This window comes from Leuciscus leuciscus (genome assembly GCF_965113295.1).
Source record: "Leuciscus leuciscus genome assembly, chromosome: 25".
In the NCBI taxonomy this organism is placed as follows: domain Eukaryota; kingdom Metazoa; phylum Chordata; class Actinopteri; order Cypriniformes; family Leuciscidae; genus Leuciscus; species Leuciscus leuciscus.
The window spans coordinates 12092000-12109199 of record NC_138724.1 but is presented as its reverse complement, the minus strand read 5'-3'; the positions used below and the strand labels follow the sequence as shown (position 1 = coordinate 12109199).

At 38.0% G+C, this 17200-nt stretch overlaps 1 protein-coding gene across 5 annotated transcripts in view; it reads right to left on the bottom strand.

Annotated features, from left to right (window-relative positions):
- Positions 1-17200, bottom strand: part of mob2a (MOB kinase activator 2a) — a 53069-nt gene that overhangs the window by 10644 nt on the left and 25225 nt on the right. Inside the window, exon 1 of one of the 5 annotated variants that reach the window (XM_082160531.1) lies at positions 14776-15070. The exons of 2 other annotated variants lie outside the window; for them this stretch is intronic. In XM_082160531.1, the coding sequence (XP_082016657.1) occupies positions 14776-14813 (38 nt within the window). In that variant the 5' untranslated portion in view covers positions 14814-15070. Of the gene's footprint in view, positions 1-4272; positions 4505-5157; positions 5379-14775; positions 15071-17200 lie in introns of those variants that run through there. 2 more of the 5 variants (XM_082160530.1, XM_082160534.1) reach the window with 2 other exon arrangements.

Genomic DNA, 17200 nt, shown 5'->3' with positions numbered 1-17200 from the left:
CCCAAACCATATAGAAACCAGAATAACAGAGACCTAGCAGAGGGACAACGTATTAGAAACCACCCAGAAACTAGCACCATAGTGGATAGTGTTAGCAAAACTCTCACGGAAATTCGTAAACATTTTACATATTGGTGAATGGGTTGCTAATGTATGATTTTGTATGAATCTCAGTACGTTTTCGTATGATGTTGCTCATACATCCCACTGACGGATAGGGTGTAGGAACTTCATTTTTTCTAAAAAATGTATGTGTCTGTATAATCCACATCATACGAATAAATACAAAATTGGCACATAGTAAAATAGTTGTTTTCTCTTGAGATCGGTTGAGCAGAAAATGAAACATCCAGTTTAGTTCATGAAATTATTCTAAACTAGGATGAGCTTCACTTTCCATATTTCAAATAAAATTGGTAACACTTTATTTTGACGGTCACCTGTTCTGTTGACTATAAGTAACGTTACACCTACATGTCAACTAACTATCATTAGAATATTAGTAGATAGCTAATATCTGCTAACTCTTTATTTTGATGCTCCCCAACTGACAATAAGTAACTTTGCAAGTTAACTCATTCTACAAACCTTTACCCTGCCAGTCTACTAATACTCTACTAACACTCTGTCTAAAGAGAGTTAGTTGGCATGTAGGTGCAACATTACCTCTAGTCAACAGAATATTTAAACCATCAAAATAAAGTAAAACCAATAAAGTAACCGGGCTTGAGGAGTGGTTACGAACAGAGGCAGAGCTCCATATGGCTACAGCTAACATCAGAATTAAAGACTTTTAAAACCATTTTAGCTCAAAACTCACTTTCATGTTTGAATACCTTCTGTTCGTGATCCGATGTGGATTCTGATCACCATATAAGGCAAAAAATATGTATACAATGCAAAGGACTGCGCGCTAACCATTACCATAGTAAACATGGTAAATATGTCTGCTTGAAGAAATTAATTAGACAAATCATAAAGGCTATCACAATCATGTTTTTATTGAATCTCTTACCGGACTGTCTGATATCCATATTTAGCTCCTGTAACAAATAAACAGAAACAGACGCGACTGGATAAGTAAGTGTGTCCTCTTTCTTTTGTGAAATAATGGTAAACCACTTTATTTCTGTGTGACTAATGTGCAATTTTGACACGAATTAATTTATTATTATCAATGTATCACTTTTTACTGTAAACCTGTGGTAAGACATCAATGCTTGGGTTTTAGATATTCAAGTAAACAACAAAAATGCCAGCAAACGGTCGCTTTTATCATGTTCGTTTTGCGATCTCGCTGTTTCCAGTGATTTAGTTAGTGTCTGATTAGTTTTCTGATAAAACTTCCGTTTGTTGGTGAAATGATGGGGTAGTGTGACGTTATTCCAGAGAGGCGTGTAACGGGTGTGTTTTAGTGAAGCGCTGTGGAGCCTCTGGCCCGACAGTGGAAACGCAGCATGGTTTTGGGCTCGGTGCTACAGCCCAGCACGGCCCGTTTAAAGCCCTGGCTCGCACTGGCCCGACAGTGGAAACGCGGCTAATGGTTACCTATTAAGTTCCGAATCGAGGCCCTAAATTGTTCAGCTCCTGTGTATTTAAGGAATATTCTATCGCCCTACAATCCATCTCGCTCTTTAAGGTCACAAAACTCTGGGCTTCTGGTACTACCTAAGATAACTAAGTACACTAAACGAGGGAGAAAGTTTTCGCATTTGGCTCCTAAACTCTGGAATAGCCTTCCTGATAATGTTCGAGGCTCAGACACACTCTCCCAGTTTAAATCTAGACTACAGATCAGTTTCAGTTCATTCCTATGACTTCCCGTGCGAATTTGCGCTAATTCAACGTTGCATTGAGCAGACACATTTAGTTTTTAATTGTTGTGTCTGTTTTCTAACTAAACAAAATTATTTTTATTCCTATAAAAAATCGAAATGACGGTGAGGGCGGTGCTGTGGTGGGCAAGTGATGTAGCCGGCTGAACACAACACTGACTATCGCAGCAAGCCTAATCTAGAATAAAAACACATCTCTTTAGCCAAGCATTCACATAATACATCTCATAACCTTGTGCTCCAATTATATTAGATCAAAGGCGCATGACTATCTATTGCTGTTATGAACAGCAGCTACACTAATTATTCTTCATTTGCTTTTCTGTTTCTAATGATTAGGCCTATGTCAGCTCCAGTTTGGATCCAGCCTTTTTTGGGAGTGACAACTACATGTAAATGTTGGACTGACTTCCCCAAAATGCATTCAGTCAGTCCTGAACACACAACATTAACACAGTAAACATTATAGCCATGGGCATAGAATATTTTTAATAAAATGTAAATTTTTGCAAATGTGTTCACATAGGTTTTCATGGGCCAATGTGAATAAATCTAGATTTATATTCAAAGAGACAAAATAGTCTAAGCCTGAATGATTTATTCTTATCTAAAATGAGGTGATGTGAACATTATGGGTCACTAAACACTCATGCAATGTATGTTTCATTCTTGAAGCCGGGGGGCGCTCTCTGGCAGAAACTGAGGGTGCGTCTCAATCATCTCCCTAGTTCAGTAGTCAGGCCACTGATCAGGGGGTCGGACATTTTAAGAGCTGTCAATTGCAAAGTCCTTCCAGTGCACTGAAATGTTCGCTCCCTAAAAAGTCCCACCATGGATGCTCACAATGTTCCCAAGCAAAGTATTCTTATTTGCTAGTAAGTCAAAACACACGCCTCTGTCTGTACGCAACCAAACTCACAAGTGGAGTGACACCATATTTAACTGTAGTGTGAACACTACCAAAGTGGAGCCAAGAATGGTTGTCTGTAAAACTGTTGTGACACGTGAGTTTAGTGTTCGGTACACAAACACAGATGGTTTTCTGCTGCTGAGTGGATGATACAGGTCTTTGGTTGAAACCTTGGCTTGGTTTGAGAGTTTGAAAACTACAATGCCTTTTATGGCAAAGATATCTGCGGGAAACTGCTCTGAGTGGGCATGAAGTGTGTGTGTGTAAAAGGAGGGCCGCTGGCAGCTAGAAAGTTTTTCTTTCTCCTAAAATAAACTAGCTAATGGCTTGAGAATTTGCCCTGCGCCACATAATTCACGAAAACAGTGCTTCCTGGAAAATGACGAAACCTTGGGAAGGCTCAAATAAAACAATGTGCGTTCAGATTTTTGGATGCACAAACTGTTTCTTCATGTAAAAAACAACAAAGTGACATAACAGTGATCTGGGTCCTCAAATGCATTCCTTTCCATAGATTTTTTTTTGGTTTTATCAAAATCAGTCAGGAGACTCCATTGACCTTGTGATTAATTTTAAAATATTAAACAATAATTGAGATGTTTGTCTAAAACACAATGTGTTGGAAGTGTCTTAAACCATGTGAAACATTCTCTTGTTATCCTCAAAGGTTCACAAGTTCTTTAGGGAACTGAAGCAATTAAACACTTAACTACATTGCCAAGTAAACATCTAAAAGCAATTATTAAATGCAGTGTGCTGTTCAGAATCTCAAAGATGAACTATGCATGAGGCTTGACATTATGCAACACACACTGTGCGAATTCTCATCCAGCATCTGCTCAGCCAAAACATCTAAACATCCCTAAATCATTCTGACTCGAGCAAAACTCAGAGAACAGGGCTGGAAACTTCTAAGTTTCCATTCATACCAAAACTACAATCTGGAAATCAGTAAACAGCAGTAAAACAATCCAGCAACTACCTGTATCTGCATTATATCTTTTGCTCTTTATATACATATATTAGTGCTGGCCAATGATTAAACGCATCCAAAATAAAAGTTTGTGTTTACATAATATATGTGTGTGTACTGTGTATAATAATTTTTTGTATATATATAAAAATACACACATATGCATGTATATATATATAAGAAATATTTGCATGTATTTAGTTACTGTATATAATTTATATTATATATAAATATTTTATATATAAATAACACATTTTTCTTAAATATATACATGCATGTGTGTGTATTTATATACACAAAATAATTATACACAGTACACACACGTGTTTATTATGTAAACACAAACTTTTATTTTGGATGCGATTCATCGTTGCCCAGCACTAAATAATGTAAGCACCAACATGTATTGGCATAGTTCTTGTAGTCTTGATTAATGTAACATCACACTTTAAAAAAACAAAAATATATAATATTTTTTTAATTAATTAAATATAAATGAATTTATATTTGCTTCAAACTATTTTATATAGCACTTATAATTGTTTCAAACAAACCTGGTGACCTTTAGCATTAATGCAAAAGTAAATTTACTGGTCTTTGGATGAGTGTGTCTAGCTAAGTGTGTACTACCTGGTTCTTCTAGGCATGAAGAGTGTGTGACAGTATTGTGTTAAACACAGCACCAGCATCACAACAGAGAGGTGGGGGAAGAGGGGGGTCTTTGTAAGCCACCCCTCACTCACACACTTAAAATACTGTTTTACCCCCTTCTATCATATTAAAAGCATGCTAATGTTTAAATGCAGTTATATACAAAAATAATGAAAGTGCTTTTTTAATTTGTTGGCTCCCAAAGAGGTTAAAAAAGCCACATACACACACACACGGTACAAAATACTCAAAACTCACATAGGCATACAGCATAACTTCTTCAAATCACTATCTATCTATCTATCTATCTATCTATCTATCTATCTATCTATCTATCTATCTATCTATCTATCTATCTATCTATCTATCTATCTATCTATCATGTTTTCCCCACTAGGCACTCATTATCTAAATTTCACGAGAATAATTACCTGGTGCACGAAGATTTCAAACAATTTTAATGAACGGTTCATGTTTGCTCATGAATAAGTATGAGACACGTAATATTTCTCAACCAATCTGATATCTGAGATCGTAATGCGCGCGTGCGTTTCATGGTGCGCTAATAATAAATTCCCATAACAAATGTCCTATAGCGTAAAATGCTATAATCACTGTCAGTAACATCATTTTAAATCTTAAGATTCGTAAAGCCCCCCCCATTCATGTATCTAATATGTAGGGAAGTCTAAGAATACATTTCAGTCAACTCATTTGCCAGTGTACTTGTGACTATCTAATAGATTGATAAATAAAACAACAACAAAAAAACAGCAAAGCCACGTCACCTTAAAACTTTACCAACAGCCTGAAGAACCATCTTGCAACTTAATCCGTTTCTGGGAGTTTTCTGCGAGTGCATATCCGAAGTGCTATCAACAAATTTGGACTGAGAGTCCAAAGTGTTTTGAACTGACCGGTCTTTCCCTTTCCCCTCCGTGGATGTTTTCACAGAATAGGCAGGTACTCAGTGCTCCTAAAGTTCTTACTCCAAAGTTCTCGTTCTACCAAAGGCCAATCAGAACATGCAATGGGCGGGGCATGATATGTTAACACCAAAACGACAGCCAATCATTCGCACGTGGGCGGGGCGTGTTTTGGTTAACATGCAGTTTAGTTTAGTCTACTGTCTGTTGATCCTCTCAGTGCGTTTTATATTCTGGCCAATGTGGTCTAACCATCTTCCGAATGACGTTCTTTCTTCATAACTACATTTAAGAGGAAACATTTAGCCTTATTTCAAGACATTCTGAGGTAACATGACAATGCACAACTTGTTTAGTCTTTGTTCTGGTTTGTTCAGAAAAAAAAAAGAAAAAAAACTTCATAAGAGCTACAATATCTTACTTCCACATTTAAAAAGGTCTAGTTAATATTTATTTAATATTTCGGAATATTCTCAAAGCCAAACATATAAAGGGTCCAGGTAATGTTTTAAAGGTTAAACAACATAAGAAAATATCAATAAAAAAGTGCCTGACACTGAGCCGTGTCAGAAGCCAAACTACACAAAAATTCCTGTCAGAAGAGCAGAGGGAACGTGTTATAAACGTTACTTTGACTGCTGATGGTGAAACAAAATTATTATTTAGCTATAGAAATTGAGTATTTAGGGGTGACTATATACTTTACAAAAGAAAAATATCTGAAAAAATGGATGCGCAAACCGTATAGTCTCTTTTACTGTCTCTGAATACAGAAAAGATAATACACAGAAAGATCTTGTCTTGTTGACTATGAAGTGAAATGAGTCTTTATTTATACCTCACTGGAAAGATATTTATATAATACCGTTGTTACAAAAGCAATTTCGTAATTGGAATCTTGTGTCTTCAATGAAAGCCAAAAGGAAAATATTTAATCTAGAAGCTATGAATCATAAAACCACAAAAGAAGCAGTGTTAGTCTGACATACTCTGACGACAGACAATGAGTAATATTACCACATTTAGAAAGTTCCTTAAAGTTTAAAAAAAGAATAATAATAGCATATTATCTCAGAAATCTTCACATATTGCGCAAGAGAATCTTTGGAAAAAATACATGAGTGGCTGGTCTTGCATAGTTAAATGTTATCTGTCAACTGAGGCCCAACAAAAACCTCTGTCTGATCCCACACACTTCACAAGATGTTTACTGACTACCTAGTTCACGACAACTGAAACAACGTCGCAGCATCTGCCGTGTCTGATAACACAATTAAGTCACTGATTTACAGGATGCGCTTCAGACTTTACTTTAAATCTTAGGCATTTAGTCATTGTTCACATGGAACGGAACAGATGTACTGTATGATGAGATATCATGTTTGAGACAAGGCCAGAGTGATTAAACAAATGTTACACATCATTCATCTCATTCAATGAGAGCAGGCCAGGTTAAAAAATAAAATGTAATTGAGTAAAAAGAGAGCAAACATTTGAAATCAGCCAGTACTTTTTCCTCAAGCTTGATCATACGATTGGTCACACGGCTGGCTCGACTCGTTCGGTGAGAAAGTCAACGAACATTCCTCTTAGACAAAGCAAACAGAAAAAAAAATCCTCTCAGACACAGCACATTAGGCCCGGAGCTAAAGCATCCAGCAGATGAGTAATCCAGCCCTGCTGAAAGACCCAGGGCAACGTGAGATGAACAAGATAGATAAGAACCTACCCACAATCCTGTTGCAATCGGAGAAAAGACGTTAAACGCTGCAAGAATCTCTCAACACTTGATTGCAAGTTTCAATTCAAAGTTGCTCAAGGATCATGTGTGGAGGAGTTCATCCTTCTTCAATCATTGTTGATGATATGGACTGGAGTGTTTCAACAGTTTCATTCCAAGCATTATACAAATCATGAGATGCAATACTTCCAAAACAAGATCTATTTTCGTTCTGGTCAGCAATAGTTCAATAGTTCAAAAGTAACTATTGAACTTGGTAACTACAAGTAGTTCAATAAAGTAACTATTGAACTACTTGGTATGAATTGTCCATTTTTTATTAGCAGAGTACATAAAATAATGTGTTGCAACACCATGAGTTGTCCTACTCATCTCCCCTGCTGTCCTGAAGAGATTTTGGAAGATGGCCATCATTAACATGGTCCTGCATCCTATCGCACATTCCTGCAGAGGAGCGACTGCATGCACCAACACACTCTGCTTTCGGCTAACAAAACACACGGCAGGGAGCAGTGAAAGCAAGAGGGAGATGGATGAAGAAGAAAACCTCAGTTTTTACAGCACCCGTTTTTCAATCTTGCTAGTGAGATTTCATTTCATTTTTGGCTGAAATATACGCAGAATTCGTACAAAATCCGGGAAGGTTTACAATTGGATTCTGTGCAAGCGTGACATCACTATGCCCATTTTCAACCGAAAGAAAACAGGTTATATGACGCTTCCGAGGGACTATAAAAGAGAAAATGCACATGTAATGTTAAAAGGCCAAAAAGAAAGTGAGCAAAACAGAAAATGAAGGAAACAGCGAGACGTGTTGTAGCATGTTCAAAAGGCTTCACCGCACACGCAGCATTCCAGCGGTTGAAGGATTCGGCTTCAGTTGGAGAATCTAGATACAGGGCAAACAAAAGTACAAACGTATCCTGAAGTCTCGACAGATTAAATCAAAGTCTCAAAATAGTTGGTAGATGCAGTTCTAACTTGTTTGTATCCAAAGCAATTGTGCAAAAACTGTCCAACAAAACCCCATCTACAGAGTAGCGATACAGTTTCACTTGATAACTTTATTACCAATTAACCAATGAACAGTAATCAACTGCTTGGTGTCCATTCCAAAATCAACAACTTTGTCAAATACACATTTCTGATTTAAACATTTTAAGAGATTTTTGTGTAAATAGTGTGTAAAATAAGAGTTAATATAAATCCATCAGTGTTCATAAAAATCAGCCTTTGGTCTTTTCCACCATCAAATGTTTAGTTAACTAGTTAATTATTTAATATATTTTTAAGAAAATCTCAAAATGAATATCCATTTTTCATCTGGAATGCTGTGATGCCAAAATTCACTTAGCATCTAGCATTCAAAATGACTGGTTTTAGTTTATATTGTATTTATTAAGCCAAATTAATAAATAATGGTAAATTTAAATTAGGTAAAGATACATTTGGTCATTTATCTTTTGGTCAGCTTGTCACATCAGCCACAATCCCTATCAATATTGGTAATTAAAAACTACCATTTGTCACCTTCAGTTACCATCAATTACAGTGATTTAAATAAATAGTCATTATGATTTCAAGTGGAGTATGGGGGTTATAGACTTAAAGATGGGATGCAGCTGTTAATCCATAGCAACATCAATAAAAAAAACTAGAAAATAAAGCAGTGGAAAGAACTGGCTTCATTCAGCTTGTGAAAGAGCTTCTGAATGTTGGTAATTATGGAGGCAGAGCCTTTGATCCTTGGATTCGGGGGTAGGAAAAGCTAATCAAGGTCTTTGTTCGGAGAATAAAGAGATGAAAGATGATGAGACAAGCTTCATCAGTGTGGACAGACATTATGTAAAGTAATGAGGTATACATGAATAGTAACGCGCACAGACACACATCCGAAATGGATGACAAGTTCCAGCAAAGATTTAAAAAGATCATGAGCAAAAATAGCTATGGGCTAAAAAACAAAAACAGTAAAGAAATGAAAAGGCAAGAGGACCATGTGATGCAAAATTGCACTGGTTAAACCACAAGTTCCATCTGAAAGCACAAAGAGTTTCAAAAAGTGGATGGCAGTCTTGTTTTTACAACAAGAACTTCACTGCCTCCTACTGGAGAAATACATCCGTACATCAACCAAGTGGCCAAGTGATTGGTTATCAGTCCAGTTAGCCCCTACTGGTAAATGCTGTAACTACACCATCTGTAAAAAAGTATTTTTTCCCCATTGACAGCCATTCCAGGGACTATAGTCATTGCCATCAGGAAGGATTCCTTTACTTACTTACAGCACTATGCCTCAAACCTCTAGAGGTTAAAATCCAGTTAACAAAATCATTCTTGCATCATTAAGCAAAACCTGAACTTTTACTTGGGCTTAAACAAAGGAATTTCTTCAATACTCTACAGCGAAGAGAATGACAAAGACACATTTTTAATGACCTTCTGGGTATGTCAATATTTTTGTAAACAGAAGCACGGAAGGGCCAGGACAGAGGGTCGTCATGACTTTGGGATGTATGTAAGAATCCAATACAGAAAGACCTTTGTGCACGAAGGCAGAATAAAGCTGACTGCTTGGCTGCGGGATGTCATGTTTGTACATGAAACATGCTTAAGACAACGATACAATTGTGTTACTGAATACAATGCCTTTTTTTACCAGGTTGGTGAGGGGTGTAAGAAAAGGAAACACTCTCTCAGACAGCGACTAATGTGTATTGACCCTAATGGGGTCAAATGCCAAACAGTAAGGACTTTCTGATAACAGCAGTGCTCAAGTGATTGTTCAACAAATCTGCAAGTCGAGCTTGAGGACATGTACTCCAGCTGTTTTCCGTGCTATTTTAGGCGAATCACTCTGTGGTTATGTGTCCCAATTCCTTTTTTGGCAAGTAAATTTCTATAACCACCCAGGAACCGTAATTTGGCCCTTAAGTGCCCTCAGATGCTCATTTCCTGAACCCTCTCCTGATTGTACTTAAGCAGGTCTTCCACTATCATAGACATTTTTCCGGTGTTTACATAAACATCTCCACCCAGCCTCACAGAGATGAACTGGAGATTCATTCAAAGCTTACCAATTTGTACACATTAATCATACTCTTCATTTTTATTAATTTTTTTTAATAACAAGTCTCTTGTCGCCACAGTGCACAGTTGACATACTCAATGAAACAACCTCAGAATAACTGGGATTGAGAGTCTACTCAAAACAAAGCATTGTCATGTGAAAGGCTCTGCCTCATGTTTTTATTGGCTTTGGAAATGTAAACAGCTTCCCAGCTCAGGTGTGAGGCTCATGGAAACTGTTATCCTCTAAGTAGCTTAGGTGCCTCTGGGAGGGAGGTAGTTTCGAAGAAACTCATCCAGACAGACATCAGAGCCCATTGGTATCATCCCTGAGGATCCTGAATCCACAACAACAGAATGTTGTGGTTCAGAGCTTCACATCCGTGCAGCCGATACCAGGTGAACATTAAAATAGCTTTCCTAGTCATGACAAACCCGATGCTGGTCTGGCCAACCATTTTCAGAAGTTCCAGTTGTTAAAACTCAAGACTGACATGCTTTCCATTAGATGTGTAAAACATAGAACGGAAGTGCAGAGGACACGGCTACATGCTTCGGGAGGAAGCAAACCTTTTATGCTTACCTGTCCTGATTACTTATACCTCTCATTCTCAGATCTGAACAGCAAAAACAGAAATAATGACCATCAGACTTTTGCCAGATCACCTTAAAAAGCGGTCTAACACTCTTAGTATGGACACAAACAAATCTATCCAACTGGTCTCTTTAATGAGTTATAATCTCCATGATGATAAAGTGGATTCAGTGACTAACCAGAGTTCAACGAATACCTGAAATCTGACACAACTTTGAGAACAAAGGGAAATCTACAGGTGTGCTCAAGGATATTGCTTTTTTTGCCCAGAGGTCTCTCAAACAAAACTCTTAAACATCTTTTAAAGATTTGATGACCTTTAGAAATTTTTGTGATTCGATCTGGGAACTCAGTTTCCTGACAGAATGATAGAAACCTGCGCACTTTGACTCTGAAACTGTGTAGACACCATCCAATCTGTGAAACTGTAGACGCCATTTAATCTGTGAAACTGTGTAGACACCATACAATCACACTGGAACTGGTGATTTCAGCCAGTTCTTACCATTTATGTAGGCATTCAATGGTTAGTGAGTCATCCATAGGCACACCATCTGAGGCCAAAACTAGCCTATATTCTACAAGAGAAGAGGTAGGATTGTCCATATCTGTTATAAGCACAGGGTCCAATGTATTGCTGAAGGACTCTGTGCAAAACTGCCACATTAAACAAACAAAGATCACTCCATTTGAAAAAGAAATGGTTCAAAAGAGGTCATTTATAAAACTGGACCAAACAACCCTGAATGACGGCACCATCTATCCTCTATATACACCATCGTAACATCTCTTCAAAGAATTTCACTCATCCAGTTTACACCTCCAAATAGGTAACTCCCATGATGATAAAAATCCCTTGATGTCAAGACGTGTAAATAGGGTTAAATGTCGAGAACTAACCTTTAAAACATATGCATGATGTAACCTTGACGCACATATGTAACTAAATGGGTCCATCAGAATGCAAGTATACCTGAACAAGCGAGGCCCCAAGGCATTTCCAACCGGATGACGTCACAGCTGCGACCTCTGAATGTTACGTAATAGGAACCTGCTGTGATGAGCAATACTGCGTTCCTCCTTGTAATTCTCCTCCAACAAGAAGCTCTTGTCTGCTAAATATAGAAAGGCTTAGCACTGCAAAAAAAAATATCACTCCCGTTATGAGATGTGAACATTATCGAGCTAAGGGAGTGGTGAGGACTTCTGTGGACTTGTGGAAACCTAACCTCCCTCAATTTCACCACAACTTATCACAGATAATTAAAAAAGTAATGAAAGGGTCATATCTGTCAAGAATGAACACCCCATCTATAAGGTAATTAAACGAGTACTGGGAGGGGTGGACATGTAGCTTGCAGAGTACCGCCAAAACAGATTATGCCCTACACCACTTAAGCATTAATTTATTCTTCGCTGATGTGATTAGGTGTCAAACGGCTGGATGTGTGCAGAGTCTCCAGCGGAGGTGGGAATGAATGGAGTGACCTTGGGTGCTGATGCTGATTAAGCATTATCAGGTGCTCACGCTGCAGCTCGGGATGCTGAGGAAGAGCAAGAGTGGCATCGCTGCAACCGGATCTATCGCAGTGGGAGGAGGCGCTTACATAATTTTCACACAAGAGACGGAAGAGGGCATGACAGTGGGGAATTGGGAGGTCTGAAGGGGCTACAGACAATATGACAACATTATTCAATGATGACAACATACAACAAAATGGTGGATAAATATATCTGATCATAAATGCACTGCCAATTTATTGCTAAAACTTGTTAAAGATAATTAAATTGTACAATAATATTTAAATACAATCTAGTATATCCTACCTTTTGAGTAATTATTTTATAGCTGATATGATGGCTAAAGGTACAAATCTTTAAAGTCCCCCTGTAGTCAATAATTGTATCCCTTAAAACTCATCTTTGATCACCAAGATTACTTGAAAAAAATTCTTAATGCCTTAAAATAGCTTGAATGTACTGTAACTACACCCTTGCCTCATTTAATATACTGTACGCAGTTCTACGTACGCAGTTCAAATGAGCCCCGCCTCCACTCACTCACACCAGCTCAGAGATCCACTCGTTGACGTCAGAAATTTAACACCAGCGATTTCAAACCAAGTTTTTGAGACTGTCTTTGGTTCAATGCAGATTTAAGGAGAAAATATTCAGCAATTTATTAATTTTTTTTACTTATGCATTTGTACATGGTTTGTCTTAAAGCATATTAAAAACACCACATAGATATAAACAACATTGGTTTTCACCACAGGGGGACTTTAAGGTTTTACCCATTTTAATAGGATTTAGACTAAAGATATAATCTAGAATTTTGTGTTTTTAGGTGATATCACAAATAAAAAAATGGGTTTAGTACAGTCCAGTTTAGTTCTTCTGAAACCTGGCTTAGAAAAAGAATTGAGTGTGAAATTAGGAACAGTTGACTGGAATTTATCAGCATACAAAATCAGACTGAAGATAAAAAAATAAAAATAAAAACTACTACTAGACAAAAGCAACATGGCTACCAATATATTGTACATTCTTTTTCATTTAAATACAATCCACATTTCCACCTTCCTAATTAACAGTTACTTTTATAGAAGTTAAGTAAATTAAGTATTCCTCACAATGCTAAGATCTAAGATCTAAGATCATGAAAATAGACCTTAGCTTCCCAAGACATGATCGTCATAAGAGATTGGCCCGAAGCTAGAGAAGAATGCAGACAGTAAGGAACCGCCGACTGACACAGTCCAATCAAAGCACATCAGATTAAATAGACGACCCAGTCAGATGGCATAGCAGATAACAACATGCTCCAAAACCAGACAGCGCTGGAATATTTTTAAACGTCTTACACTTCCATAACAAATCACTTCCATGAAAAATCTTACACCACATTCTGACCACCTTTGAGGAAGCACCAAATCACTCAACAAATCTGTTTACACAATCACAAACAGGATGCGATTACAGATTTTGAGAGTTGGACTTCGCCTATAAACAAGTTTAGCAACACTATAATTGATACAGCGTGAACTTTGCAAGGATGCATTTTCCATTCATCCAAGTCTTGGCTTGGTCACATAAAACAGTTTCCATCTACACACAGCTTATTAGTGCAGTTATTGCAACTTGAGAATAACTTTGATATAAGCTGTTATCTAAACATCAGACACTATACAGAGGCTGAACAGTTTTTGCGGAAAGCAGGTGTGTCTAAAAACAACATCCCAGAGAACAGTTGCGATTGGCGTAAACCTGAAAGACTAAACAACACCACCTGACGGCGGTGTTATAAAACAAAACAGTGTTTGGATACTGCACTAAAAAGACGTGAACTCCGGACAGCCAAAAACATTTCAGCCACAGAAGACAAAATAAACTGCCAGATCAAGCAGATCATGATGGTTTTCTAGCTTTCCAAGCATAAACATTAACTGTGAATCAACACAAAAGTCTAAAAGGAGACGGAAACATGAAGGAAAGATAAAGAGGGTAGAAGAAAGAATAGATGGATCAGCAAAAAAAAAAAACTCAACCTTTTAATCAGATACATCTGGGACTTTTCACTTTGGACGGCATCCTTGAAAAACCATGGAACTTCAGAGATTTGTTATATATAGCAGTACCGCAGTAAAATAAAACTACAACCACATGTAAAGGGAAAAAAGGAAACAGCATCTCTCAAGCCTTGCATGTGAAGAGCATGCTTTGGTCTGTTAACATTCACTAACTTTCGAACAGCCGCCTTGCTTAACTTTCCAAATTGAGGTAGAGGTCGAAACTAACATTGGAAAGGGCAAAGTCTGCCCTTAGCTGTAGGGAAAAAGCAAGTTGGGAACACAGTGTCCAAACCAACATCGGTCTGCAGCCCCCACACACTACAAACTGCATTGATTTTGAACTATCTGCTCTTTCTCTAGCAGAAGGTTCTCATCGTACAACATCATGCTTGATCTCTGCATAACCTGGCACAGCTTCAAGAACATCCACAACTCCAAGGCAGTGGGAAAAAATAAAAATAAAACACGCGGAAGAGGATGATAAAACATCCCAAAACTGGTACCTGTAAAAGAAGCAGTCACAACACACTAGAACCCCCATGCAGCTTGTGAAGTCGGCAATCAGATTGTCCTGTCCTCTGTTGTGCTGGCTTTAAGATGTACTACAGGTGAGTGGCATCCGTTAGAGCGGGAACTCTTGGCATAGCATCCTCACAGATCTGCAGTGGAGCCCCAAACTGTTTCTCCCTCACACTTTCAGACTCCCTCTCCTGTTTCCCGATCTGTTTTCAGTTGCTGGACTGCACACAGTTGGGGCTTTGTTAGGTGGTGATTTCCCTTGCCGCGGTGCAGACAGAACAACACTTCAGTCAGCAAACAAATACAAGCGTCCGCAGCAGGCGAGCACAGCGCATACAGTCGCTCAGCACTTGTGTGTTCCTCTCTGCTGATACCCTCAGTTTCCCCCCTCCCATCTTCTCTCTCTCTCTCTCTCTCTCTCTCATTCTGTCGCTGTCTCTCTCCCTTTCCTCCCCGTCTCACTCTCCCGTTGGCTCTGACTTTGAGGCGGGAGCGACGGGTTGGCAAATAGACTTGCTGCAAACCGATGACGGCCCACTGCAGGAATATTCTGAGCCAGGAAATTTTTAAGGGCCGAAACAGCCCCTGCAAATGGTGCTGTTTCTTTCCAGGAAAACTTTCTCCACTCTCAAAAATAAAAAAAACGATAAAAAATACTCTCTGCATGGGTAAGTACCTCAAGATAAGAGACCAATGTTTAATAAATAAATAAATGTTGAAATGTTGCAATGTAGGGGAATGACTCTGGAAGCAAAGCTATTAACAAATATAAACACTTTTAGGGCATAAAGAGTTAGAGGGAAAAAGAAAAAGAATTACTTTCTCTTACTTAAAAAATTAAATCAAAGAAAGTGATTTCTGCTCCTCTAGCAAAAAAAATTTATCCATTCGAAGCTGAATCCCAAACATTACCCGTCTCTCATTGTTCATACAAACAATTAGTGAACAATTAGTGAAACAACTATTTCCGAACTCACGCCATTGGTTAAGGGTTGACAGAGCCGCATTCTGATTGGCTAATATGTGCTGTCTGATTATAGTTTACAGAGCTTAGAGTTATCACAAAGACAGTGCTATTTCTCAGCAGTAAGGGAGGGCGATATCCCGGTAGACACGATTAACTGGTAGAAATTTGTCAACCGGTAGAGATTTTGGACTATCGTCTCTATCGCAGTTACGCTCACGTGATGTTGCCACTCTGTGCCTTCTCGAAAGCTTATCGTTTGCATGCGTTTTTCAGCCTTCCAGTTGATTTTAAACAATTGAATCACTTTTGTTGTTTACACGGAGACCGTTTTGGAAAAACTTGCACTTTGAAAACCATTTTCAAAAGTTTCTGTTTTCAGGCAACCAAAACGCTGTTGTAGTGTCAATGAACGGCCAAAACGCATAAAAAGTTTTAAATTTTTAGTTGAAAGCAGTGTCGTGTAAACAGCCCGAGAGATGCGGCACACCTGAAACGCGCGCACATGAAGCCTCTGCTCATACAGTGTAGTGTGTGAGTACTGAACTTAGTGCCTGGACTGGAGTTCTTTTTAGTGCCTTACTGGGCTTGAACAGTCAAATACACACATGTAATAATATGACAATATGTCAAAATGCCCGTCTTTTCAAGTAACCTCATAAACAGTCGTTTATGTCTAAAATGAATGTAAATAATTGAGAAATCAGTGCATTAGCTCTTAAAGTGACAGCAGTCTAATAAACCTGCTTTGTTCTATTGTAGTTTTTTGTCATATCTTTTGTTCCTATTTTATCACTATTTATTGTCTGTAGTGAGCTTACGTTTTAAAAAAAATTTTTTTTACTTAGGCTAGTATTAGTTTTTTATGTGATTTTGAAATTGGTGATGAGATTTTTTAATTTCCAATAAAAAAATGTATATCACAAAAACTTTATTTAAAGCAAAAATAACTATATTGTGATATATCGTTATCGTGAAAAAATGTGTCATATCGTGATACAACATTTTGGTCATATCGCCCATCAAGAGAACGATTTTTCACCCCAAAAAATTATGTTGACAATACATACAATAACCTACACATTTTCTCCATGTAAAAGAAAAGGAGAAATTCTGAATAATCTTTATGTAGCTCTTTATCATACAACATAGTTAACAGCAAACATGTATGTATGTCAAGCTCCAAATAGGACAAATATCACAATAGAAGTACCAATAAAGAGGTCCATGTGACTCATTCACTTTATTCCAAGTCCTCCGGCAAACAGACCGATATGTACATTGCTATTCATTGATAGTCTTCCCTTCCATCAATGACCAGTGTGTCAATGTGTCCACACCAGCTTTGAAGTCAGTAAATGCGGTCAACGGCCGCTCAACCGTACTTGCTTGACAGACAAGAACAAATCTCATTCTTGGACTTTACGGAGTAAGGTCTTGACAGA